Raw genomic sequence first — 25,713 nt, forward strand, 5'->3', positions numbered from 1 at the left:
TTTTTTTTTTTTTTTTTTTTTCATGAAAAAGCAATTTTACAACAAATGTCATGTAAAGACGATGTAAAGGACAACAGATCCAGTCAGTATTCAAATGGAATTAAAGTCAATCCTAAAACAGACGATACAGTTGGTATTATATTGCCAGTTAGTACAAGGTTATCAGTCTAAAGAGGTCAGTGTTATCACATCTAGCTGTTCACATTGCAGCAATTCCTCATTCACAGAAGGCATGTTGTGATTGAAAAGGAAGCCTTCATGTTTAGCAGGAAGAAAATGCCAGCAGAAGCGAGCCTGATATGAACGGTCATCTGCTGTATCTGGTTGGGGGGAGGGGGGGGAGTCAAGAGAACGGATCAGCGACACGGTAAAGGAAAGAAAACGGCACCAGGACTTGACCTGGTTTAGTTTTTACAGGAAAGACAAACAAATAATACCAAAAGTTATTGGCAGTGTTAATGGAGTGAATGACTCCATTGGACAGAGATATTGCTAAACAGGCTGAGTCAGGAGTACATTTTATGCAATGAAAAACAGACAAAAGTTACTGGCAGAAATCATTGCAAAAATACATAAATAGAGAATAGTTTGAGAAAACTGAGTTGGTAAAACGTCAGTATGATCTCCAACAGCCTTAGTCTACAGCGTCTTTTATGTAGTTGCATTCCAAGATTAAAATGTGTAATGAAGAGCAATATATTTAATAAAAGATTATTCACTTTTCTGTTTTTGTCTCCTCTCAGGTCCTTGACTAAAGACATATCTCCGATGCCTGTTTTGGAAGTGAGCGGCTTGTCAACTCCACGCAAGCTTCTGGACTCTTCACAGTTCAGCACACCTGGATCCAGCAGTGGTATATATATTTACAGAAGGATAAAAATATCAACAGAGTATTTGAGGTGCAGCTACAAATCAACCATGTCTATGTTTAGTCCATTCACATCAGGGAAAAACTATGAAGACATAAATTAACATAATTCGAAAACCAGTCTAGAGCTTGGAGATGGATTTTCTTTGGGTTTTTTTTTTTTGTTCCACTTAACAAAAGGATACTAACATCTCCCTAGCTTAGATTCATTTGCATGTCATTAACAAGGTTGTGAAAAGCGAATAGGACAAAACCCTTCTTGGATGTCAGGAAATAGGCGCACAAAGTTTGCACACAGGCAAACACCCACATTCCCCTTGCAGCACATGTCATAACATCTTCAGCTATCATCATAATATACATCTCCTTTCTAACAATATAATCATCACCCGTCTGCATCTCCCCCCCCACCCCCCACCCCACGTGTACCATTAGTCACCCAGTGTCTCTGCGTTCACAGCAGGGGAGCGCCATCTATTAAGCTCAAACTGGTAGAAGCTGAGAATACAGAACCCTAACTGTGTTCAGAAATGTATGAGGTCTCTCTCAGTGGTAGGGGCGTAGAGTCAGCACTACATTTCTTCCAGGCAGAGCAAGGAGGAACACAAACAAGAAGATAATGAAAAAAGTTAATCCAGCAATAACTTGGCATTCCCTGGGTGTTTCTGAGGGGTTTTTTTTATATTAAGGCTGGTACTTTTTTTTCCCCCCCCACCACCCACTCTTGGCATTCGAAGTTAACGACTCATCGGTTTTAGCTCAGTGGATACCGAGCAGGTTTCTGTGCAGGATTAAGCATTCCCATGCATTTATATATATATATATATATATATATATATATATATGTGTGTGTGTGTAAAGTTGTGCGGTTTTCTCTTTCTGTGTTTTTCTTAAAGCTTCTTGCTTTTCCATCTTTTACTCCACCTCCCATGCTGTCCTCTCCTCTCATTTGTATGCACTCCCATGTCATGCCCTCAAATGAGTAAACACACAAATATATGAATTGCTTCTAATGCTTGATAAATATCTGCTCTCTTCTCTCACACCGTGGACTAAAAAGTAAAAGCTCAACCACAATTTTTTCCCCTCATATTACACCAGCTGAACTCTTGACAATTAGCCGCCACCAGGTGGTAAGTGCCTATATACCGCCATGTTAACAACCGCGGTCACGACATAGCAACTGGCTTCCATCAGAGGCCTGGCTTTCCATTTTGTCTAATAGCATTAGAGCACCTCATTTGTAGATAGTAATTGTCATAATTATTACACAAGCTGCAGTTGGAATGGGTGAAAAGAGGAAATACACCCAAAGTCCATTAACTTGCTATAAACATTAACTCTCCTAACATGCTTTGATGGGGAATTGGGAGGCCCCATCTAATGGAAATTAGAGCATCACTCGATACTGCCATTCTCAATTTAGCTGCTAATGTGGCTAACTCAGCTGCTGAGAGTGTGGGGGTGGTGTTTGGGGGACAGGTTCAGGTGTGTGTGTGTGTGTGCTTAAAAGATGGAACTGGAGGATTTAAAGACTGAAAATAATATGTTTGTGTTTGGTCTGTTACAAAACAAGAAGAATATACTGGTGAAAATGCATCAAAGGTAATTGTAATTGTACCCATTTTTTTAATTTTAGTGCGTGAGCTGCAGCAGGACATTCGTGATCCGAGTCAAGCGGACCTTTCTGAAGTGGATCCAGAGGAAAACAGCGCTGAGTTTATGGGAATACTCATCAAGGTATATGGACATTTAAAAAAACCCAAAAAAACATAAAATCAGGATTGGACTTCTATTAAGATTCAATTAAGATATGTCCCAAGTCTGCAGTAAAAATTGCAAAATACAAGTGCAAACATATTTATAGCTCTTCATTTAATAATAGTGCAACCTCAAATTTGGATCTAATTTAGTGGTAATATAGTTAGCACTTAGAGTGCTTTACTTTGATACTCCTGAATGAAGTGCAGTGGAAGCAAATGCCATTAAATGTCCCCCAGATAGAAAGTCAACCGGTGTGTAGATTGTTTTTCTCTGGATTTTTTGACAGCAGTGACCTTTATTTACAGTGGGTAGAAGACAATTTCAAGGATAAAGCTAGTCATATTTGCAATTTCCTAGCTCTAACACATTTTGTATTTTTTGAGTAGGTACCTTGTAATGGGAAGTTGCTTAGGGGCATATGAATAAAAGGAACAGAATACAAGTTTACATCCTAATTTTTTCTGTTTTTGTGAAACATTTTGAAAACCATGTGTAATTTCAATATACTTTGATAGTACTTAGTTCTGATTCAATTTTGCTTTAACCGAAGTCTTGGTCATCTTCTGCAGGCCCTTGCAAAACTGAAGAAACTTCCCGATACCACTAAAGCCATAATGGAGCGACTGGAGCCCGAGCTGAAACAGATCGTCAAGAGATCCACCACTCAGATAGCGGATCACGCTTACCAGAGAGGAGAAAACCTGGCGCAGGAGAGCCAGCCGAGGTACGGTAAAAGTCAAAGGACGCCATGCTTAAAAATAAGAAGGTTCATTTGGAAAATGAAAGGTTAAAAAAAAAGGAGATACAAGCAGATCTGTTAAAATAGTATCAATATTTTCTTCATGAGAATACAAATTTGGATTTGAGAAATCCATTATTAAACAGCGTTGGTATTATCCCTGAAAAAATATCTTAATAAAGCTGCCACTTGTATCCCCAGCAGGATTGTGTCTGTATAAGACTTTTATTAAGCTGCCTGTTTGCTTATTCTTCTGAAACCATAGTATCCCCATTAGGATCCCTTACCCAGTGTTATTAAATAAAAAGACGGCGACTCCGTCCATTGATTGGAGGAGTCGAGGGTTGTCTTTCTCCCTGCAGGTTCTTAGTTAAACACTGGAGTTGATTATCGCATCAATATCAATATTCTGACTGCCATGGGTCTTTTAGATATATTTACAGCAGGCTGCAAAGGCAGACGCAAACATTTTTTTTTGCATTCAGTCCCACAGCTCTCATAGTCAGACAGTCAACCAGGTGTGAAACAGAGCGAAACCAAATGCTGGAGACACAGCCGGCCTCGCACCATGAAAACAAACACTGCGCTGCTTTAAACAAAGACATGTCATGGTTAAACACACCCATACACACAAACCGGCAGTTGTACACCTGCCTTTTAGGACCGCCGCATTTTAAAAGCAGTCACGTTAGCCGCTGCAGCCATACGTACACGGCATGCAGTCCTAAGAAGCACAGGTCTCAGCCCACTGATCCCGAAACATTTAAGAGGAACGTCTTGTTTTCTGTCAGGGATGTTCTCTCCAGCCCCGTTTGCTTTGTTTCTCCTGCTGCCGGTCGAATCTCATCTGACCTCGCTGTAATAGACCGCCGTGTAGCTCGTTTTAGGTCCGACGCCCCGCAGATCATTTCTCAATTTGCTTTCATGTGTACATCTGTGAGCACTTAGCACTTTGGAGTTTGCTGTGCGTTTGTATTTGGATGCATATACTGCCACTTCTCTCTATGTTCACTTCAATTTAAAGTCAATGCTTGTTGCTATGGAAACTCCACCTGATGTAGCACTTGTCGGGAACAATGGTCTTGAATATTGTACACTATATTTTATAGCGCTGCAGATCAGCAGGCAACACTTAAACTCCTCATAGCTTAAACAGCAGTGTGTAACTTCCTTTTGGTTCTTCTCATTCAACATCTCAGCAAGCAAACGCATGTCTTTATATCACAAATATTAAAGGTAGTGTCTTTCACAAAGACAGTAATTTCCCAGCATGCAACACTAGAATGCAATGCCGTACTAGAGTATTCATAGTTTAATATTACTGCCTCAAATGTATGTATTTTAAAATATAAAACAATGCGATGTAGATCATGATAGTCAGGAAAATTGGTTTCACATGAAGTTTATCTTTGAATTTCTGTGCAATGTATTTTGCCGACGTTTCACTGCAATCACGGTTTTCGGAGTATGTGGTTTTTGCACATCCGCCGACTGAAACGTCGGTTTTGAACCTCCTCTCCAATCTCAACGGGGCAGCGATTAGTGAACAAGAAACAGGTAGTTGATTCTCAACAGGCTGCAGCTTTGGAGGAAGACTGGTGAAACAGAGGAGATTAGGCTGGGAAATGACACCAACTGAGTTCACAGGAGCCGGGGAAACGAAATGGTGCACAAAAGATCAACTCAAAAATAAAGACTGAACTCCAAGCAAAAGAGTGACTAGAAAAGGAACCTCAAAAGTGACAAAAAACGAAATAAAACCCATAGTTTTTAGATTTATGTGGCAAAAAAAAGGCATCCCATTCATTGTTTTGGTTTGAAGCCTGAAAGTTTCTTCTTGTAATGTGACAAAAGGCATCAAAAAGGTTTGACGGGTGTGGGTATTTTTGTATTTTGAAGTCTTCATTGTCATAGTGTTTGCTTTATTTTTACTTTGGAGAAACATTTCAGACGAAACCCTTTACAGGGTGAGTCGTATAAAGAAATGGTTGATGAAGGAAAGAAGATGGAGACCCAGTTTGCCTGACTGAATATTCCCTTTCCGTTAGATGAGGGTCCAATGAATGATCACAAAATGAAAGTCAGAGTAATTTTAAAGCCAGTTTTAAATCTGGACAGGCATGTTGCACAGGAGATGGTTTAGTCGTCGTTTTCCTTCTTCTCCGCCTGTTCAGCAGAGAAGTCTGGAAATCTTCTTTCTGCGAATAATATCCGTGTTTGCTCGACGACATCATGACCCAGCACACTTAATATTTCACAAGCATTCACTCCGCACGTCGGAACCCTATTTACAGTAATTTAATGATCTTTGACTGACGCTCAGTCTAATGATAATCTAATTTTTATGCCGCTGTTGTTCTTCCAAAATGAGTCACGCACTTTCCTGCTGCTGGCCAGTTAGTCAGAGACTCTGTGCCGTTTCTCTCGGCTGTTCATGAGCGACTGGTGTCAGCTTCGATCCTGAGAGGAAATGAGACGAGAGGTCTCAAGGAACAGACGATATGGATTAGGATGGCCTCCACTGGGAGATAATGAGGAAGACTCGGTTGTCTACACTTCGCTCTCTGTCTATAGACGAGTGAGTGAGTGAGCCGAATGTGGAAGGCATGGTAACATATCAGAAAAAGGTTTCAATGTCAAAATCATAAGCTATGCATTTATGTCTTTACTTCTCATGTGCGTAGTCAGAAAATATTTCACTTTTTAAAAGTTGATCTATGCTTCCTTGCAAATACTTTCCTATTAATTGTGTCTTGGAAAAAAATACTCATCGTCCTTGATGCTTTGAACGTTTTGCAATGTTTTAAATGTTTATCGTCACCAGCTTTTATTAATTTCCTCTTAAGTATAAAATAAAACCATGTATATTACTTCTCCCACTTCACTAATATGTAATGACTAGTAAACGTGACGACCATTAGTTGTGCATTTCACAGCTTAGTCTAGCCTTTTTACAATTGAAAAATGTAGTGTCAGGAAGAAAATCATTGTCGAAAGCCTAAAAATGCAGCTGTCACATTTGAAAGAATGTTTTTTTTTTTTTGTTTTTGTTTTTCCCTGTCAGGTTGAATCAAAACTTTTTGGGCCAATGTGCCAAACGGTATGTGTTGTGGAAAACTAATACCGAGCGTCACCAGGAATACAAACTCCCGAGGGGAAAACATGGTGGTGTCAGCATCTCACTGCGTTGATGATTTTCTTCAGTATGGAAGCAGCTGGAGTTGAAGGAAATAAGCATGGAGCTGTTTACTGGGCAGAACTGGAAGGAAACCTGTGAGAGGCAGCAAAACATTGAGACTGGGGTTCAACTTTTAGCACAACAACAAGCATTGATGCTGGTGTGGCTTAATATATAAGGTCAGACCTAACTCAAAGTAAGAATCTTTGGAAAAACTTTACATATATATATTACATATTTTTGCAAGGCTCTATGTAAAGGCATTTTTGTAAGGCTTTGGGCATAAATTTACCATCTCAGGGATCAGTTTATACTGTTATCTCCTAAGCCCCAGCACCTTCTTTTTTCTCCTCGGCTGTACTTCTGAATAATGATCCCGGTCTTTGTTTTTGCATTATTGATGCATTTTAGTATCCTCCTCCTCGGAAAAAGGTGGCCCGAAGGAAGGCAACAAAGTTCTGTAATGCGGGGAACTACTTCAGAAGGCGGCATCCGAGGTTTAATTTATGGGAAAATGTCCGTGAGATGGTCCAGCAGATAGCAGCACGGTGTAAGACTTGAGCAGGGACAAAGCACGCTCTGAGCTGCAGCCAAGTGGCAAGGAAAGTGTAAAGAAATAACTTTGCTAACTGTGGTTTACAAGACACACACATCCCAATAGATTACTTTCCTGAAAGGTGCCAGGATACAAGAGCTAAAAACCCATGAGACATTCCAGCAGCTACTTTGTAACTAACTAAAAAGGGAGCAATAAAGGGCTGTTGTGGGAGACCTAGCGTTATATAATTGCATTAAATTCTCATTGAAGACACACCCAATTTATTCAGTTTTTACTGTTGTAATTAATACGCTGACAGAAATTTAGTACCAAACATTTGATATCCATTCTGCCAGGTAGAGAAAAAATTAATTAAAATTATTAAAAAAAAATTGCAACAAAAAATGTGGCATAGACTGTGTCATTATTTCATTATCAACTATAATCCCCTCCCCTTTACAATAAAATAGTTACTCGTCATCATCCGTCTCATCTAATATAACCTCTGTTCCCTCTTTACTTCAAAAGCTCCATCCTTGTGCCAGAAGGAGGTGCAGCAGAGTCTGTATGAAAGCATTAGGGCAGATGAAGCAACTGTGAGCTTTCAGCGCTAAGTAGGGCACTCAGATGTAGTAGAAGGTCAGTTTGGTTTTGGATGCGCTCTCTGTACTTCAAGCAGAGCCATTTAGAGCTAATGAGAGTGGCTTTTCATTTGGATCCTTCTAGGGGCATCCAGGTGCTGCGTTATTAACGCGGGGGAAAATGCTGAAGTCTCTGCTCAAGAGAGTTGGTAATTAAAACTGAACCGTGAAACACTTCATCTCGGCGTACGTAACCTGTGTTTTAATTTCTAAATTTGTAAGAGAAAAACAGTTTGTGGAGCATGTCTATGTATTGTTGTTTACTGTAATGTAATTTTGTCTTTGAGTATTTCTTTAAGTGCTCTCCATCCCTCCGTTGCCTGCCTCTCACCCTTTTGTTCTCTGGCTCCCTCTGCAGGCTGCTGTTGGAACTGCTGGAGCTTCTGTTTGACAAGTTCAAGGCAGTTGCCCAGGCTCACAGTGTGGTGCTGGCCCACATGCAGCAGATTGCTGCACACGCGCCGGGTGTGACCCATGAGGAGGAGATCAAGCTCTACGAGCAGGCTGATGTGTCTGCCAAGATCCAGGCAGTGCTGCAGGTTAGTTTTCTGCCACAGTCAAAGAAAAAACATGGAACAAATATAGTTATATGTGCCGGTTCAAATTAACGTGTTCAAAGGTTGAATATAGTTTACAGTGATTGGTACTTGCATTAATATTAAATATGGAACTGATGAGTCATCACAGTAGTTGCCTATGGGATTGAAGTTATACCTCTTACCTCCAGTTGCCATGGTGTTCACCTTGTTTAAAAGCAACATAAAATGAAATGAAATTAAAATCTATTTGATGCTACAGCATGAATTAAATATAAAATTTTAGTCATTGTCTCTCATGAACCTGAAAATTAGGTAAATATAAAGTGATAGTGACACCACCAGTCACTGCATTTCATATTTATGCAGTGTTGGTATAATTTCATAAAGGCTAAAAGGCCAGTTACAAAGTGGCCCCTATTGAATGTAGAGAAATTTTGGGCTTTTATATTTGTGCAAAGATATATTTTGTCACATTGCCACAGCATGATGCTGCCACCACCATGCTTCACCATTACAATGGTGCGTTCATGTTGATGGTTTTTTTTTTTTTTACTCAGCATTTTGCATGTAGGCCAAAAATTGTCATTCCTTTTGTTTTGTTTTTTTTGTTGTTGTTTTTTTTCCAGTCCTGCCTGCAAAGCTACCGGCAACCTGAAAATGTAAATTCTTATGGGTTTTCATTCAATCTCCAGTTTGATGTCTTTTGTCTAAAGGATGTGAGAGGTGCTGCAGCACCCTTGCCATTTATTTTTTGAAGTTTTTTATGAGCAATACTCGGCATGACTTGCCAAAAATAAGTTTCTTCTTTTTAATAGTTTTTCCTACTTGGTTTGTAGAATGATAAACCCCAGTAAGTTTAAATCGCCTCCATAACCCTTCACAGTTTTGCATAAAGCTGCTCACCAGATATTATTGCTAATGTCTTGGCTCTACGTTGACGCACCACAACACCTGAATGATCCCAACCAACAGCTTTCCAACATAGTCGATACATAATTTTTAAATATGAGCCCACACCTGCTAATGATTAGCTAATCGAGTGAATTAGATTGGCAACACCTGGCTTCTGCTTAGCCCCCTATTTTCTATGGCGGCTGTGGAGGTGTAATTACTTTTTCACCCACTGCTTCTGCTTTTTGGCTTAGTTCTTGGACTAATAGTCATATCATGTTTTTTTTTTTTGTTTTTTTTACCTTTGCAAGAAATAGGTAAGAATTGGTTAATTAAAAAAAAAAAGAGTTCTCTCATAAAACCTTGACACCTAAAGAGAAACTGCTTATTTTTTCACGTGGTTGGGAAAATAAAGAAGACTTGATTGCTTGGATTAATTTTAGGCTCTTTAATTAGCATGTATTTATGCTTGGTTGTTGATCCCCCTGCTCCTGTTTGATTGGTTGAGGGAGACGAACAGCTGTTGAAATGACCCTGCGGTGACTCTCAGTGGAAAATCGGCGACAGTTGTTGCTCTCAGACTGATTGGTGTGTGTGTGCATGCGTGTGTTTGTTCCTTTTGTGTGCTAATATCTCAAAATATGGCGCTTCATGTGGAGCTTCTTCACGGACAGCCTTTAAATTGTCATTTGCAGCAATTATCTGGCAGTTTTCAACAAATGTACTAGAAAAAAATGTTGTAGTTGAGTACTATTTTATGTATTCACTCACATACGCGTCATATCGGCACAGAGCGTAGAAAATGCCTCGGGTTTTATGTATGTTCGGCGAGTGAGATTCAGGCGAAAATGAGCTTTTCTATTGTGGAGGACTTGGACGTGTTGGCTGCTGCCATGGTAATTGATAGCCCAGTGTTTCTTTCTATCGATCACGTAAAAGCAAAAATAAATAAAACGATGGAATGCTTTCTGCCGAGTGAAATTGAAAGCCCTTTCATGTCTAACTCCCACAATGAGACTGTGCCTCCAATAGGTTGAGCTCTTTCCAGCTGGCATGCATAAACACACAAAATGAAGAGTGTTTCGGGGTATTTGTGTGTGTATTTTGAGGGTTGTAGCGGTGCATAGGCACGCAGTGTAATTGCTCTGCTGTATGAGTACAGTTTTAGATGGCAGGAAGCCATTCCTCAGTATTTGACCACAGCCAGCTCACAATTGCCGGTGGCTCCAATCTCTCTTGGCTCTCTCATGTGAGATAATAGAATCTCTTGATTAGAATACTCATTATGTAAAATGAGGTTTTCTTACTCAGTCACTTGTGTTATTATTTTCTGACTGATAATATCAATAAGAAGGACCCACATCTCTCCATTTGTTTTTCTTTCTTTTCTCTCACTCTGCATTCCCCTTGCTCTTTGCTTCCTCAGCATAATTCCTGCTGCCTCTGTATCGCAATCTCTATTTCCCAATACCTTCTGCATTTCCCTCTTGGTCCTTGTAATTTCCTCCTTAATCTTATTATCTGCCTTTTTTCTTTCTTTCTTTCTCCCAACTCCCATAGTTCCCCTCGCCCCCTTCATTTAGCTCTTTGTTTTACAGTGTCACATGTCAGCAATGAGAGAAATTAAATTCCTGCAGCTCCCACACCGCCTCTGTTAGGTTTTATTGGATGCTGATCCAGCTGATATCTCAGACCTTAAGACCAGCACAGGCCTGACTTTCCTTGCGATGTTTAGAGTTTCCTCGTATTGCTTCTCTCTGGAGGTGGTGGTTCTGTTGTGTTGGATATTTTCTGGAAAAAGTAGGTTTTAAGTTTTCTTCCATCCAGCCTTCCGCTTTTTCTCTTTATGTATTTGTGTCCATTTACTGTTACTTCTCTCTGCCATTCATTTGTTTATCTGTTTGTCCATCTGCCCGTTCATTTGTCCTTCCATCCATCCATTTCTATATTAAATCTAGAAAAATAGGGAATTTTGACATCTTTAAATGTAGTTTTTTTTCCTTTTTTGCTTTAAATACAAATATTTGAACAAAAGTGCAGTAACACAATAAGAGGTCAGAAGAGATGAAAAAAAGTTACCAAAATTCAATTTAGCCATAGACTGACATATTCAAAGGTGTCAAGTATAAATAGGGCTGTGCTCTTTTTTTTAATTCTCACAGAAAACGCACTCTACATCTATTTACTCGCTGACTACCCCTACCAAGCCCCCATTTACAAAAAAATATTTATATCCCTGCATGACTCTTGCTTCTCATTGCATTTCTTGTAAGAAACCTTTGATAGGTGTTATTTTCCCCCCGCCCCCTTCACATGGAGAGGTGCAGAAACCAGGTTGACCTTTACACATGACATACTAGCAGACGATTGCAGGAGCTGACAGAAACATAGGGTGCACACAGCTACAAGGCCTTGGCAGAGAAGCGACTTTCATCAGTGTGCAACTGTGGCCCGGTAGGTTTAGAGTGGAGTAGAGTAAACACGCTTTTGAAAGTCAGGATTCATGTAGCAGTTCTAATCCTTGCTCAGAAAGGCCCAAGATACTTCTGCGGGTTGTGTCGTTTAAGTGTGGAAGTATTGATCCGAAGCATAAAAAACTGCGGGGTAATCAGTGGTATTGATGGAGGAAGGTGTACTTTAAAGCCACTGCGCAATTTTTCAAATCGCTCTCTGTTGAATTTGTGAGTATGCCTATTGATTATCTGCGGGATCAATGAATTTACATCTCTAAGCATGCAGCACCACACCACCCTTCTTTTTGTTGTCTTTTTCTTCTTTTCAGGCGTATTGTTTACTTGCTAAGTCGGCCTCGCACTTCTAATAAGATGATATTTAAGTGAAATTATTTGCAAAGAAACGTCTGCATTTCTTCACAGTTACGTTAGAAGTTGCAAGCTGTCAAATAATTGGCCATCGGCTTATTTAAAGATCACAGTTCACAAACCTCAACATGGATTCATAATTAAGATGGCCCAGTCTTTATCTAGAGTAAGGTGTCTGTGGCTGCTCCTGTCCATCACCCTTTCACCTTGTCTACAGTTTGGTCTGATGCCTGGAAGTTTGTTAATTAGGTTGCCATTTGCGGACGCTGCAAGGATTTGTGGCTATTTGCCTGCATGCCACGTCCATTGTCTGCTCTTGGGATGTGACCAGAGTGCAAATCTCACTTTTAATGAGGGGCTTCTTATGCACGCAGAGGGACTTTTGAAACTGCATCCGAAAATACGGACGGATCCCGAGGATCTGGCTTCTGAAAGAGGCGATTCTTGTAATATCGAGTTCAGATTAGACCTTGAAATGTTTATTAACATTTACTGACAAGAGTGCTTTTGATGGTTTCTGCGAATATTGTTTTATTGCAATTACCTTTCTAAGTTTCCAGTAGATGCTCACTTGTGTTTTCTCTCGTATGTCTGGTAATGCTCCTCTGTTTACGCGCCGTGTGGAAGAGAGGAGAGCCTTTGGTTTAATCTAAATCTGCTTCATAAATTAATCCCTTTGTCAATACAGATTACTCGACACAAAAGGCTGTGTCATGTTTGTGTCAACATATGCAAGAGGCTTTGAGATTTTTTTTGACTTTTTGCCTCCTCAACAGACAAGAAAATAAAGCAAATTGAAGTGGCAGAGAGAATCAAGAAGACATTAAGCCTCTATTAATTGGATATGAAGTACAGACATTGCTACCATGTTCTTGGCCGACATTTTAATCAAAATGTCATGTTCATCCTGTCCTCCAGAGCATTATCATGTTTATATGTTGCTGGAGTGCAGTGAAGTATACCATGGTGCTGTTCTAAGGTTTCTTTCTTCTCAGCAACTCCTCGATCCACCACCACCACCACTTCTCATCTACTAAATAAAAGTTGCTGCAGGCTTTGTCAGATGCTTGTAGAAGAATCAAGACTCATTAAAAAAAAACCTTTCAGCTGCACAGCATCCACTTGGGGTACAATTGTCCAAGCAAGCAATGCATCATGAAGGAATCATGAACTAAAGTCAACAAAAAGAACAAATCACAACCAACACTACAGAGCTGCCATGCTGCCACAATTCTGGATTTTTAGATTTTACTCTCATCAAAAACTGCCAAGTCTAAGCACTTTCAGAAGTCCATCTAGAGTTGATCCTACAATTTTTATAATTTGGTGCAATGCGTCATTACCGCCGAAAGTGGAATATTGCTAAAGTTGAGTCTATGAAGCTTCTTCGCTGTCGACAGTAACGCCGGTGGTTCCAGCAGTTTTCAGTTCTTCCTTCCTTTATGGTTACTGGTTGTTATCCTAACCCGTTTTCTATTTCTTGAACTTCAGTGTCCCCTACGGCCACATGGTTATTATTATTTTTTGCATCCCTGATTAATAGCCAGTTCAAAGTGTAAGGAATAGTCAACAAATTCTTTTAGAAACTTAACAAATACTGAGAAGAGGGTTCAAATATCCATCCAGAAGATTGTTGGTGATTAAAACAAGCTTTGTTCGGGACGTATCTGTACCTCTATATATAACTTTGACAGTTGTGCAGAGAATTTGTTGAGGAAAACTCTGCCACTAATAAACTTAGTAACTTAACAGTGCAACAAAAATCAATTTGTCTCCTTTGTTTTAAACAATAATCATGCGTGGCCACAGAACTTGTCGGGGTTGTATCAAGGACAGAAGTTTTCAGCTTCCACACCTTCCTCTCCGTTCCCTCCGGTCAACAAGGTAGCCTTCAGAAGATCGACTGCTTGCAGCCGGCTCCAGGTGGGAGCCCCTGCTGCTTTAGCAGGACACCGGTGCTGAGAGAGCGTTTGCTGCTGGAGCTCCGTCACAACTCGTGAAGGTTATTGAAGTTTCTGGAGCACAATCAATACAGGATGTATACAGAGCTCCTCTTTGACGGCCAAGGACACTTGCAGCTTTAAACTTCAAGCTAGCAGCCGGGGATATCAGTCAATATGTTTAGTGACAAGACGCTTGCCAAGGGATTTAGCGAGAAAACGGACGATTTCTGTTAAGCCTTGAGAAAGGAACAAAGTGGAAATTGTTCTCAGCTGCTTTTAAGACTTCTTGAACACAGAGATGGATGGGAGCAGGAAATATGTGAAAACAAAATGATATATCCGCCTTCAATTTCAGCCAACCGACTGCTGGGTTTGCCCTATGTCAAGTGCTCACCTGCAAAGCTTTGAGCAATGTTCTCCTAATTGCTCTAATTCTTTGGCTGTTGGGGCCTAATAAAAGGTGAGTACGCGCTTGCTTCGTGAATGAAAGCATCGGGGCATTTTAGCGGTGAACGGATAGATGGGTGGAGGGGGGGGGATGCTGCTAATGATTTACAGCGGCAGACTTCCATTAAGCTTCTCTCCATTTTAATTTAACTTTGCACTCAGGCAGCGGACTGATTTGAGCTTGGGACGCGACCCAAGCAATTCGTTTGCACAACGAGTTTGATTGAATAGTTTTGGTGGAAATGATTGTAAAGGAAGCCCTGCAGAGAGATGTGTTATTTTTATTTGTGGCCCGTCTCACACAAACACACGCGTACGCGCGCGCACTCAAACATGCACTTTTGAGCCCTTGCTCTTAGCCATCTAATTTGCCGGGATAAATTTGCACATGTTCTACATGATTACATGCTTGTTTTTTTTTTATTATTATTATTTGTTGCTTCGTGACTTTTAATTTTTAGTGAATTTAGCTGGTTTCTTTCTTCCTCTGCTGTTTTATTAATCAACTCTCTCTGACCTTTTAATGAAAGTCATCAGATCTAATTAATAGAAGCGAGGATACTTATCAGGATGCAACTAAATTAGAAGCATTGCAGATGTGATGCAATATGCTTTTTCTTTTCACCGATTCTCACCTTTGGCTGCTTTAACAGGGCAGAAATGTAAAAAGCGTGTTAAATTTTGGGTGTAAAGAGAAGAAGAGAGTTCAAAGACAACAGTTGTGTAATGTTTGTGAATCCTCATTTCAAGGTCTTCGGTGCTTGTGCTGCTTGCGTAAGACCTTATCAAAGCTCCAGGGGTTTAACTAAATTAGAACAGGCACCCATTTGGAACTGGGCTCTGGGACCAATTACTAATTATCAATGTGGACAATTGAATTTGTTTACTTGTGTGTATGTGTGTGTGTGTAGCTGTGTCTTTGTATTGTGTTCTTGCAGTCACTGAAGCAACTCTTTGTTTTGGTAACCACAATCACGTTGCTGATCTTGTCTTTATCTTTTCTTCGCACTGTTTTTGAATTTCTTATCTTTTTTTATGCATTCTCATTCAACCCTCAGCTTTAGATTATAATAGCATTTCTATCCAGGTTCACCATTGTGTTCAGTCAGTTTAAGTTCTGTACCTCCTAAGTTTTACTCTTTTTTTCTTTAATAATATTAACGTTGGAATTTTTCAAAAGTGAATGTTAGAATTAGTGACAGAAACTTGTTTCCACATTCATTGTTTCTGTTTAGTGTGCAAGGCATCAGTCAGGAGAAGGGTGGAAGAATATTTCTGCAATTGGCAATTGTGTATTTCACCATGGTACACAGATAATACTGTCATCAAGAAATGTGGAAAAATATGGGACAAAACCGACGTTAAAAAAAATTTTGTTTCCCAAAAATTGATAAGAAAGCAAAATGAAGACAAGGCGGACCCAAACAAATACTGATGTGACAACAATCAAGTTAGATGTTCTTTTCTTCAAACACAAATAACATCAAGACAGCATGTTTTTAATTACTCACTGCAGCATATTAAAATGTGTTAAGCCCATATCTTCCTTATAGGCTTAGACGCAACATGTAGCTGGAACTTTGTAACCAGATCAGTTCATAATTGAAGAGTTTATTTCGGTCCTAAAGAATATAACTGTGGCAGGACTTGATTATTAAAGAGAAATAACAAAGAGTCTCAAAGGAGTTGGTTCATTTTTACCTACGGGATCTCTATCGTGAGTTTTGGTTAAAACGATTTTTCCATAAAACAATTATTTTCCCATCATTATCTCTCTGTCTCTAATTCCCTCCATCATTTTTATCATCTGCCTCCCATCACTCCCTGTGTCCTAACGGTCCAGTTAATTTTCACTCTGACTCTGGGCTAATGCAATTTAAGAGGGGGTCGGAGCCCCTTCATCAGCCCAGCAATGGCATTTCATTAAGTCCGCTTGGGTGTTAGCTTGCAAGCAAGTTGGGAGGGGGCTTGAGGGGGGTTCGCTCCGTCAGCTCATCATTAGTAATTAATACACTGATGGGATTAGCTGCAGCACAAGGCCAGTGGCAAGTGGTCACCACGCTGCTGCAAGTTTTGGGTCGGCAAGCGTGATATGGCGGCAAGCTCGGGTGTTGTGATTAGGGAACTGTGTTGGGGAGTGATTAATTGGTAAAAGATCGTGAATTAACACGCGTTATTAAATTTGTAAACACTTGCAAAGAGTCCAGACTGATTTAACTTGATACGAGATCCCTTAAAAGTTTCTAGAGTTGACTTGATAGTTTTAACCCTCCCTTAAAAGATGTATATATATATTTTTATCAACTTATCGGAAGCTCTGAAAGAAAACTGCTTGCATTACATTGTTCACTTTATATGGTTGCTACTTTGTGTTGGATCAGATATCAACCCTAGCATGGAAGGCTTTCCCATGCATGACAGGGAATGCTCTGCACAGCGTTAATTACATCATTATGGTCGGGATGGATCTCCATCTGCTCAGCCATTACTCCTGTCCCATTCTGGGCTGACCCACACTGCGCTTTCAGAATTAGACACACACAGGCTAAATGGCCCTGATAAATTATGAAGCTATTAGATATGGGAGGCTATTTTGGAACATATGCATTCGCAGTGAGAGGAATGAAGGGTGGGCGAGAGAGAGGCAAATACGAACCGAGGGAAGACGGAGCGAGAAACTTGGAGGGGAAAAAATAGAAATGTGAGAAATGAGAGTTGAAGCTTAAAGAGACTTTGAAAAATGAGAGCAAATGAAAGAAACGGAGGGAATGTACAGATAGAATGATAGAGGAAGTGAACTTTTTTTTTCGGGGGTCTGGACAGAGTTTCGATGTGCTTATTTCAGACTATTGTTAGAAGTTGATAAGATTTTTATGAAGCATGATCAGACGCTGATGGATTTTAGCATTGATCACGCAGACAGATCAAGGAACTGAAATGGGGAGAAAAATGACTGTTCCCGTCATGTCTGCAGACTCTTCCTATCTTAGGGTTGAGATCTTTTTTTAGGGTACATAATAGGATTGAGGCATAATATGTCGGTGGGTTACTATTTCTCTCAAGGTTTTCTTTTTATCATGAAATATGATTTTCCATTAAAGCAATAGCATGAGTTAGGCTGCATCTCTGCATCACCCCCACCACCCCCTGTATCAATACAGAAATATATGTCAAAAGCTAAAGTTCTTGAAATACTTGACATACTTAAAAGGCTAAAAAAAAACTGATTTGTTGGACTTAACCAAAAATTTGTCAGAAGTTTTGTGGTTATCCAAATTACTTTCTTTCTTTAATTTTTGTCAGAAGCACAAGAGCTTATGTCACACAGCTGAAGGACAAGTTCCTGTTTCCCTCCAACGTAACACAAGCAAAACAGGAAATGTTTTCCTGCCTTTATTTTACCTTTAACAGACCACACTCTGTGCATTTAAGGTTCTGCTGATGGAGTATCTGGATGTGAAGAACAGCCGCAGTTCCACTGAGCAGTCGGCTCAGCTCTCCTATGCCAGCACCGGCAGTGAGTTTGCCGCCTTCTTCGCCAAGAAAAGACCCCAGCGTGCCAAACAGTCACTGTTCAAGTAAGAATCCCTTTCTTGGCTTGAAAGATCATGCAGGTTCTCATATGTAACGATATGGTCAAAGATTTAAAGTCAGATGTTTTGAGCCTAAATCAAGAAATCTTTAAGGTCATGTCGTCATGACCTTTTGTAGACAACAGAGTGCGACCGTTTCAGTTAGTTGGGAATAAGCCTGATTAGGTTAACACTTTCAAATTGACCTTTTGCCTACCATTATTTTAGAAAGCTGTTGTTATTGCAAAACAAAACAAAAGTATCTGTGCAAATAATACATCGATGTTAAGCTTTAGTTTTGACCTTTAATAAATCAAGAGGTCCTTTGAGATTACTCTTGCTTTTTTAAAGCAAGAAGGTGGTTAAGATGGCACATTGTTACAACATAATGCTTAGCATCAGAATGCATAAGAAAAACAAAACACTGCCAAGTAGCTAAAATATCTTTGATATCAAATAAATATCATATCCAGTTTCATCTCATAATGTGGCATAGCTATTTATCTTTTAAATGAGTAGAATTGTCAACAAATTGATGAATATCAGCCCTGAAATTCTTTCCAATTCCTCTCAACCTCAAGTTACGTTCCTAATTATTACCGGATCCTTTGTTTTTATTTGCAGGTTTGAGTCGTCGTCCCACGCAATCAGCATGAGTGCCTACCTGAGGGAACAAAGACGAGAACTCTACAGCAAAAGCGGAGAATTACAAGGTGAGGAAGGAGGACTGGTAGACGAACTGAGGAGTGCACGGTGAGGTTGCAGAGTTTAAAACTTGATGCCAAGATAAAGATGCGGGGAAGCAATCTAAATGGAATAAGATGACTGTGGAAATATTGGTGAAAACAGAGACGATAAAAGGACAGCAGAGGTGAATCTCGGGTTGTAAAACGGTAAGATTTCTGTGTATAGTGCACTGGGAGAACCGAGTAGTTAAAAGTGGTGGGGCTTGGTCACGGTTTGTAAAGGTGGACGGATTCACTCAGATGCTGATTGAGGTGAAGAGTTGGAATTGGAAGTATGAAAGAGGAGGGAGTAATGGTGCTCAGAGAGAGAAAGGGCATGTCACAGTTCGAGGAGTTGCACTTAGGAACAAAAAAAAAAATTAAAAAAAAGAAGGCAGACAACAGGAGTGTGGAGCGCCAAGCAGCGATAGAGAAAGAGATTGACGAGATGCAGAGAACAGGGTGACTTTGCAGAATCCGCCTACAGGGAGAAGCCCTTAAAAAGCTCTCGCTCACACATTCACACGCACAAAATAGCTCAGTAAGTGAGCTACACAGCTGGACCCTGGAGAGCCCGAATGGTGCTGCTGCCCGTACCTCTTCTGTTTTTTTCCTCTCCTCTGCCTCTCTGTGCGTCTGCCTGTGACCTTGAGGTTTCAATCAGCGATGCCTGATGGCGATGTTTGCTGTCTGCTGCCTTACTTTTTTTTCTTATCCAATTCCTTGTTGATTTGTTGATGGGTAAAAAAAAAAAGATCTGCACAAATACAGAGCCGTAAAAAATGTATTTAGCCCACTACAGATTTTCTCGCATGGCAGAGTTTTTCAAGCATGAACAGCTTATTTAAGATGAACTAAGTTAGATTTAAGACTGTGCTTTGACTACACCACTCCGAAACCTTCATTGTATTGACTTTTAAGTGTGCCATTCAGAGGTGGGCTTGTTGGTTTGCTTCAATGTTCATTCGTTTTACCATCACAAATGTATTTTCAGACATTCTTGCTTTTTTGTGAGCATCAAAATTTATGGTTTTGTTAAATATGGGAGGTTGTCCAGGTCCCGAAGTAGCAAAGCAACCCCAGACCATCATACTACCACCACTTTTGTTTGATGATTGATATATTATTTTAGTTTTAGGCCAGATTTTTGTGGACTGACCCCTTTGAAAATGTTCTACTTTTGTCTTATTGATTCTTATCCCCCCCCCCCAAACTATATAAAATATAGACTCTGGTTGGTATGAATAGTTTCTTTTTTTCACTTTAATGAATTAAATTATTGTAAACTTCTGTACTGTGTTCAGTCATGTTATCTATGTCCACCATTATGTTTTGTTTGATGTTCTGAAGTGTGGCAACAAAGGAAACCAGAACAAAGCTCTAAAGGAGCAAATACATTTTCACCAAAGCGTAATTAGCTTTTGGGTGATTAGCTAATCGCAGGTCCAGTCACGGCAGACATTGCAATGCTTCCTTTATCCTTTATCTCCTTCTGTAACAGGAAAAGTGGCAAGAATGTAAATATAAACTAGAAGAGCAGCATTGATGAACTGTGGATAAAGGAAAACTCTAAATAGTTTCCACATAAAGCCTCATTTTTTTCCCCCTTCCATCTGTCAGCGCCTGAGAAAGAAGGTAGAAAACTACATTTTTTTTTCTTTTTTTTGACTGACTGAATGCCTCGGAGCGCTTATAAGAAGATGAGATTCCTCTTGGCTTTCATTTCACCTGTCACAATGTGTAGCACCGTCTGTGAGCCCGAGCCTCGGCCTGAATGGCTGAAAAGAGATTGAAAGAGTAAGAAATCATTTAGAAAGTGAAATAAGTCGACTGTGATGGAGGGAGCGGAGAGACGGATGGTGGGAGGGAAGGAGCAGGAGGAAGGTTAAAAGTCATTGTTTTCATCAGGGTCCAGTGAAGAAGCCATTAAGAGACTTCAGAGGGAAGAAATTAAAAAAATATGTATTGAGACTTTGTGGAAAGGGACTTTTCCCCTCCTTTTAAATTAAACTTAGTGGGCAGGGAGGGAGAGGAAAAGAGTTAGAAAATAGAGATTGAGTTGATGAATACTTTCGGCTTTGGGATTACTCTACACTTAAAGATTAGTCATGTGTGTCTCCTGCCTGGTGTTTCCTTAAAGTCGTTTCTTTTTTTCCTCCAGTGGTCTACTTCAACTCACTGCAGTTATTAACTCAAACACCAAGAAACTTAGCCTTGAAGGCTTTTTGCCTCTGCTCCTGTACTTTTTCTCCACTTGCATCCACTTATGCCCTAATATTAAATGCATAAAAACAGTGACTAACATAGTAGACCGCAAAATTATTTAGATTGAGCACCAGCTACTTTTATGTTGGGCAAAAATGTGAATTTCTTCAATAGAACAGCAAACCACCAGCAGATTTATTCACTCACTTTAAACGTGTTTACATTTAGGTTACAGATCCAAACTTTAATATATTTTGGGGGGTTTATGCTACAGACACAAGTGAATAATCATAAAGTGAAACGTACATTTCAAAGATGTGATCTGTGTGTGTGCGTGTGTGTGTGTGCGTGTGTGTGTGTGTGTGTGTCTGTGTGTGTGTGTGCGTGCGTGCGTGCGTGCGTGCGTGTGTGTGTCTCAAACCTAGATTTGTGAGTTAAAAGCACTCGCTCAAATCCAGGGTTTATATAAACTCAGCTCAACTGAAACATAAGCTTAACAAGACAGACTTTCTGATGAGAACTGTTAAAGCCATAAGATCTCGTCATGCCACTACGAGACTGTAAAAGGGTTTGAAAATGACCTCATTTCCATAGACTAAATTTCAAGCTGAAATAAAAAAAAAGTCAAACTTTTTAGTTGAGGCTCAAAGGTTCAAAACTACGTGGGAAACCCCCTGCTAAGGCCAGCTTTATAATGCTAAAGTAGTAAACTGCGCCTGTAGCTGTTCTCCATAGGCGTGAACTCCTTTTACCACATAATTACTTCTATACATGGATGGTTTTATCTCGGTGTGAATTATAATACTAAATTGTAATCTTCTTTGCAATATCAGGGGTTCGTGATGTCAAGAGTTTGCTATACTGCAATTGCAAAAGATTGCTGGAAGGCAAAATTTAGTTGAATATTATATTTCAAGCATTAGCCTTACAAATTGTGCATGCCATGTTATGTTTTGCCTGTAGGAGAGATTTTTACTGCCTTCGATGGCCACACTGGGGGATATATATATATATATATATATATATATATATATTTTTTTTTTTTCCAGTGGTGATATTCTGAAGTCCACAAAAATGAAGGTAAAGAAAGAAAACAGCTCGGGAAATGAGGGTTCATTGTAATCTATATTGTTATTGAAATATTCAACAATAGTAAAGCAATTAACTTGTTTTTTTTCCCGTGAGATAATCTTATTTCATATAGAAAAACAAATTGCTTTGCATGTCAAACAATTTCAAAGACTGCACGATGTCAAAAAGTGACGTAGAAAAGATGCGGTGCTGCTAAAATTGTTCACCGACGATTGCCTTTTCCTCTCGCAGAAGTTGCCACGGTTTCTGTAACTGAGAAACGAAGCAGTCGTATTAATATAGTCATGCTATTGTTTTTGCATTCTCACAGCTCTAATGGCTTTGAAATTAATCTGTAATGTATGTAATTCATTTCTCCTGAGTGTCGTAGGGGCCTCCCATCTATCATTTTTACACACACACACATAAAGCTGCACAGGCCTTCATTCACATGCTCCAAGTACACATGCAAACGCACAGGGAGACTTAATTGCACTCCTCATTGTGTATGCTTCAATTAGTCCAGTGCTTCATCTAAAGACTTCATTACAGCTCCATATGTGGCCACATCTGGAATTTGTGATCTGAATGTATGTATTGAAGCTGCAAGGCGGAGAGTTTGCATGCATGTGTGTGTGTGTGTTGGCGTTGCATACACCCGCTCCCATGGCTGTCTGTGTGTAAATGAATGTGTATATACTGTGTTGGATGTGCATGCGTGTCCTTTGCAGAGTACAGATCCAGATTCAATCACAATCTCCATGAATAAATGATGAAAATAACACGTTTCCCCATCTATAGACGTGTTACCATTCCCCCATCTTCCTCTGCATGTCCCTGCTGCCTCCATACTTTCAGATGTTTGGCCTCTCCTTTTTTATTGCCTTTCTGCTGTGTGTAGGCCTCAGCGGTCATCTGGGAGGTGAAGTGTGAATATATCCTAATAACTGCTGCAGTCTTACAGTGCCCTGTAATGCATTTATTGCCTTTTTTTTTATATATTTTATTCCTCTTTGTGTCCTGAACCTTCATTGTGTTTTGTACAATATTGCCTTGCCCCAGGGCACGTTTGAAGTGACAACCCCTCCCCTTTTGATAGCAGCCCGCAGTCCGCCTGTCATTGCACTTTTGCACATAAACAAACATGCACATATTGGACTTACAAATTTTTCCTGGGAGCGCGTGCACAAACGTCCTATTCCCAACGCTCCCAGCTTTCATTGCCTCTTCACTTGCAAGACGTATTCATAATCAGTTTGGTTCAAAATCTATTTCACACATTCCCTGTTTTCCCTTTTGATATTCAAATTGACTTGTTCCCAGCGAGTCTGGCAAAGAGAACAGTCTGGCTGGGTCTCCCTGAGCAAGCAATCTAGCTACAAACAGCTCTCTTTCTAGTCATTCTTTAATACCTAATAGTAGGTCTAGTTGCAGAATCAAAAAAAAAAAAGAAAAAGCCTGTCCTGTATTAGGGACTTCTTGTTTATGTATAATAGCCCCATATCCCCATGACAGAACACTGAACATGGAGAAAGGGAGGGGGAGAAGAGAGAGGAGACCAGAAGTGGCGTTCGTTGTCAAGCTGATTTGTACAGCCCAATTGAGGACAGTGGGAGAAGAGGTGCAAATGGAAAAGTGTCTAGTGGGAGATGCAGGGGTGGAGGCGACAGTGAGCAGGCTATTACAGGTGAGGCCCGCAGATGTTAAAAGGCATGTGCCTCGCATAAGTGTGCATGTTCGCGTTCGGAAGGTGTCGTACCAGACACGATGTTTCTTCCAGGTGATGTGTGATGCCACACCGCTGGGCGCCGGCATCGCTCGGTGGGGAAAGTAATGCGAGCTCGGACCTTTCGTTGTCTACCCCGTGTCACTCATTCTGAGGTGAACAAACATGACACCTTTATAGACTGCGCTGTTATTTTATGGATGCGCTTCAATTACCTTTAATTCTTGCTCTGGATTCAATAGGCTGTCTTGTCAGCTTTGTCTTTTCCTGTAACTTTTCTTTTATACTTCTAAGCAGATTTCAAGGATAATCATTGATCTTTCTTTTGGGGGGGATCGATACACGACTTCCATTGACCTTGCGATTATAATTCATTATATTCATAAATGCATTAGATAGAATTGAAAATTGTCGGCAGGAAATGTCAATGGTTATTATAGGATTAGGATGCTAGAACATCAAGGAAGTCTACTTTGCTACTATTGATGCTCCCCTTGGCTCTCGTTATTTTTTTCTCTTGTATAATTTCCGCTAAGTAGGGATGGGTGTTTGGCTGCTGACTTAGAAAAGATGAGAGTACGACATTATTGTAGGATACCAGGATGAACAAACACTTTTCTGTCTCTTTCATTTTCCTTCGTTTTGCTTTTACAATACATTTTTAATATGGCTTGCAATTTTGCTGACCTCGGGTAGGTGGTAAGTAAAATCTAGACACACAGTTGTGTGTCATCCTCTTAAAACCGTTTCCCATTGCAAGAAACTTAAATCCTAACGCCCTAAGCTTGCGGAAAGCATTCATTGTTGTATGTTAATTATTTAATAGGTAGAACTGATTAAGCTTTTATATTTTAAACTAAAACTGCCGTTTTAAACTCTTTTTTCGAAACATTACCACTACGTGCAAGAAATAAACAGTTAAGCATATTTTTGTGGTTGTAATTGACCTCCTCAAAAGGGAAATATTTTTTTCTGTCTTGGCAGAATCATACCAAATTATCAGTATGAGATTTTTTCTTATTTTCCATTTGAAAGTACCATTCATTTCTTGCGGATCATTAGCAATTACGATATCACATCAGTAGATGTCGTGGGGTTTCTGATCAAAGGTTTTTCCACATGCATGCATGAAATGAGTCGATATGCTACAAGAACATCTGAAGAAACATGATGTCTATTCAGTCTTCTGTGCCTTTTTGTTTTGTATTCTCTGTCTTCAACTGGAGCATAACTAGGTGAATATGTAAGATGCAAAGTGCATATTTTTTTTCCTGGGACACCATTACTCAGAATAGGGACTGCAGATCTTTGTGTTGCGAAAAAAAAAAAGACACGCACACACACACACAATACAGCATGTCTTATCTAGCAGCAGTTATTCTGTTTGTTCTGGCTCATCATGTTCAATTTGGCTGTAAATAGATGTAATAAGATAATGCTTAAAACAATATCAGAGATGCGTGCACATAGATGCACACGTTGTTAAATCATCGTGTGCTGTGGGCTCCGTTATTCAATTACAGTTGTTTTGTTTGCTGAAATTCGAGCGGCGCTTGGGAAAAGTATGGAAAATTAACTTTTAACAACAGTGTTGGTTTCTGACTGTAGAGTAACTCATCAAACATGCTGTAGTTTTAGTGAGATAAAGCAAGAGGATGGATATTATTTTAGAGATTTAAATAACCAGCCCCCAGATATTTACACAACTGGAGGCATTGATTAAACTGATGGAATTGTTTGGTGTGTAACCTGAAAATTAGTTGTTTTTTTTTTTGTTTTGCAGCACCTCAAAATCTCCCAAATTAAATTTGTTCTTTGGCTTGTGCTTTGGATGCCACCATTTCATAAACCTGAGGGGTTTGGTATTGGTATCAGTCTCATTAAGATGGCTATTACAGCAGTTTTGTTTCAGCATTTTTAAAGGTTTTGCAGCACTAGTGGCCTTTATTCAACAGAAGCTGAACAGGAGAAGGACAGAGGCTGAAGAGGAGGAGATGCAGCAAATGGCCTGTGGCTGGGAATCAAGGGCTCTAGCCTCTCCCCG

General features: G+C 39.9%; 1 protein-coding gene across 2 annotated transcripts in view; it reads left to right on the top strand.

Annotated features, from left to right (window-relative positions):
• Nucleotides 1–25,713, top strand: part of exoc4 (exocyst complex component 4) — a 113,710-nt gene that overhangs the window by 6,552 nt on the left and 81,445 nt on the right. For both annotated transcript variants that reach the window (XM_088003353.1, XM_014984960.2), the window contains exons 5-10: nt 744–853; nt 2,508–2,608; nt 3,202–3,356; nt 8,087–8,267; nt 17,803–17,948; nt 18,567–18,655. In XM_088003353.1, the coding sequence (XP_087859479.1) occupies nt 744–853; nt 2,508–2,608; nt 3,202–3,356; nt 8,087–8,267; nt 17,803–17,948; nt 18,567–18,655 (782 nt within the window). The remainder of the gene's footprint in view (nt 1–743; nt 854–2,507; nt 2,609–3,201; nt 3,357–8,086; nt 8,268–17,802; nt 17,949–18,566; nt 18,656–25,713) is intronic.

Source organism: Poecilia mexicana, unplaced genomic scaffold (genome assembly GCF_051168715.1).
Source record: "Poecilia mexicana isolate PSO_F unplaced genomic scaffold, ASM5116871v1 scaffold_23, whole genome shotgun sequence".
NCBI lineage: Eukaryota > Metazoa > Chordata > Actinopteri > Cyprinodontiformes > Poeciliidae > Poecilia > Poecilia mexicana.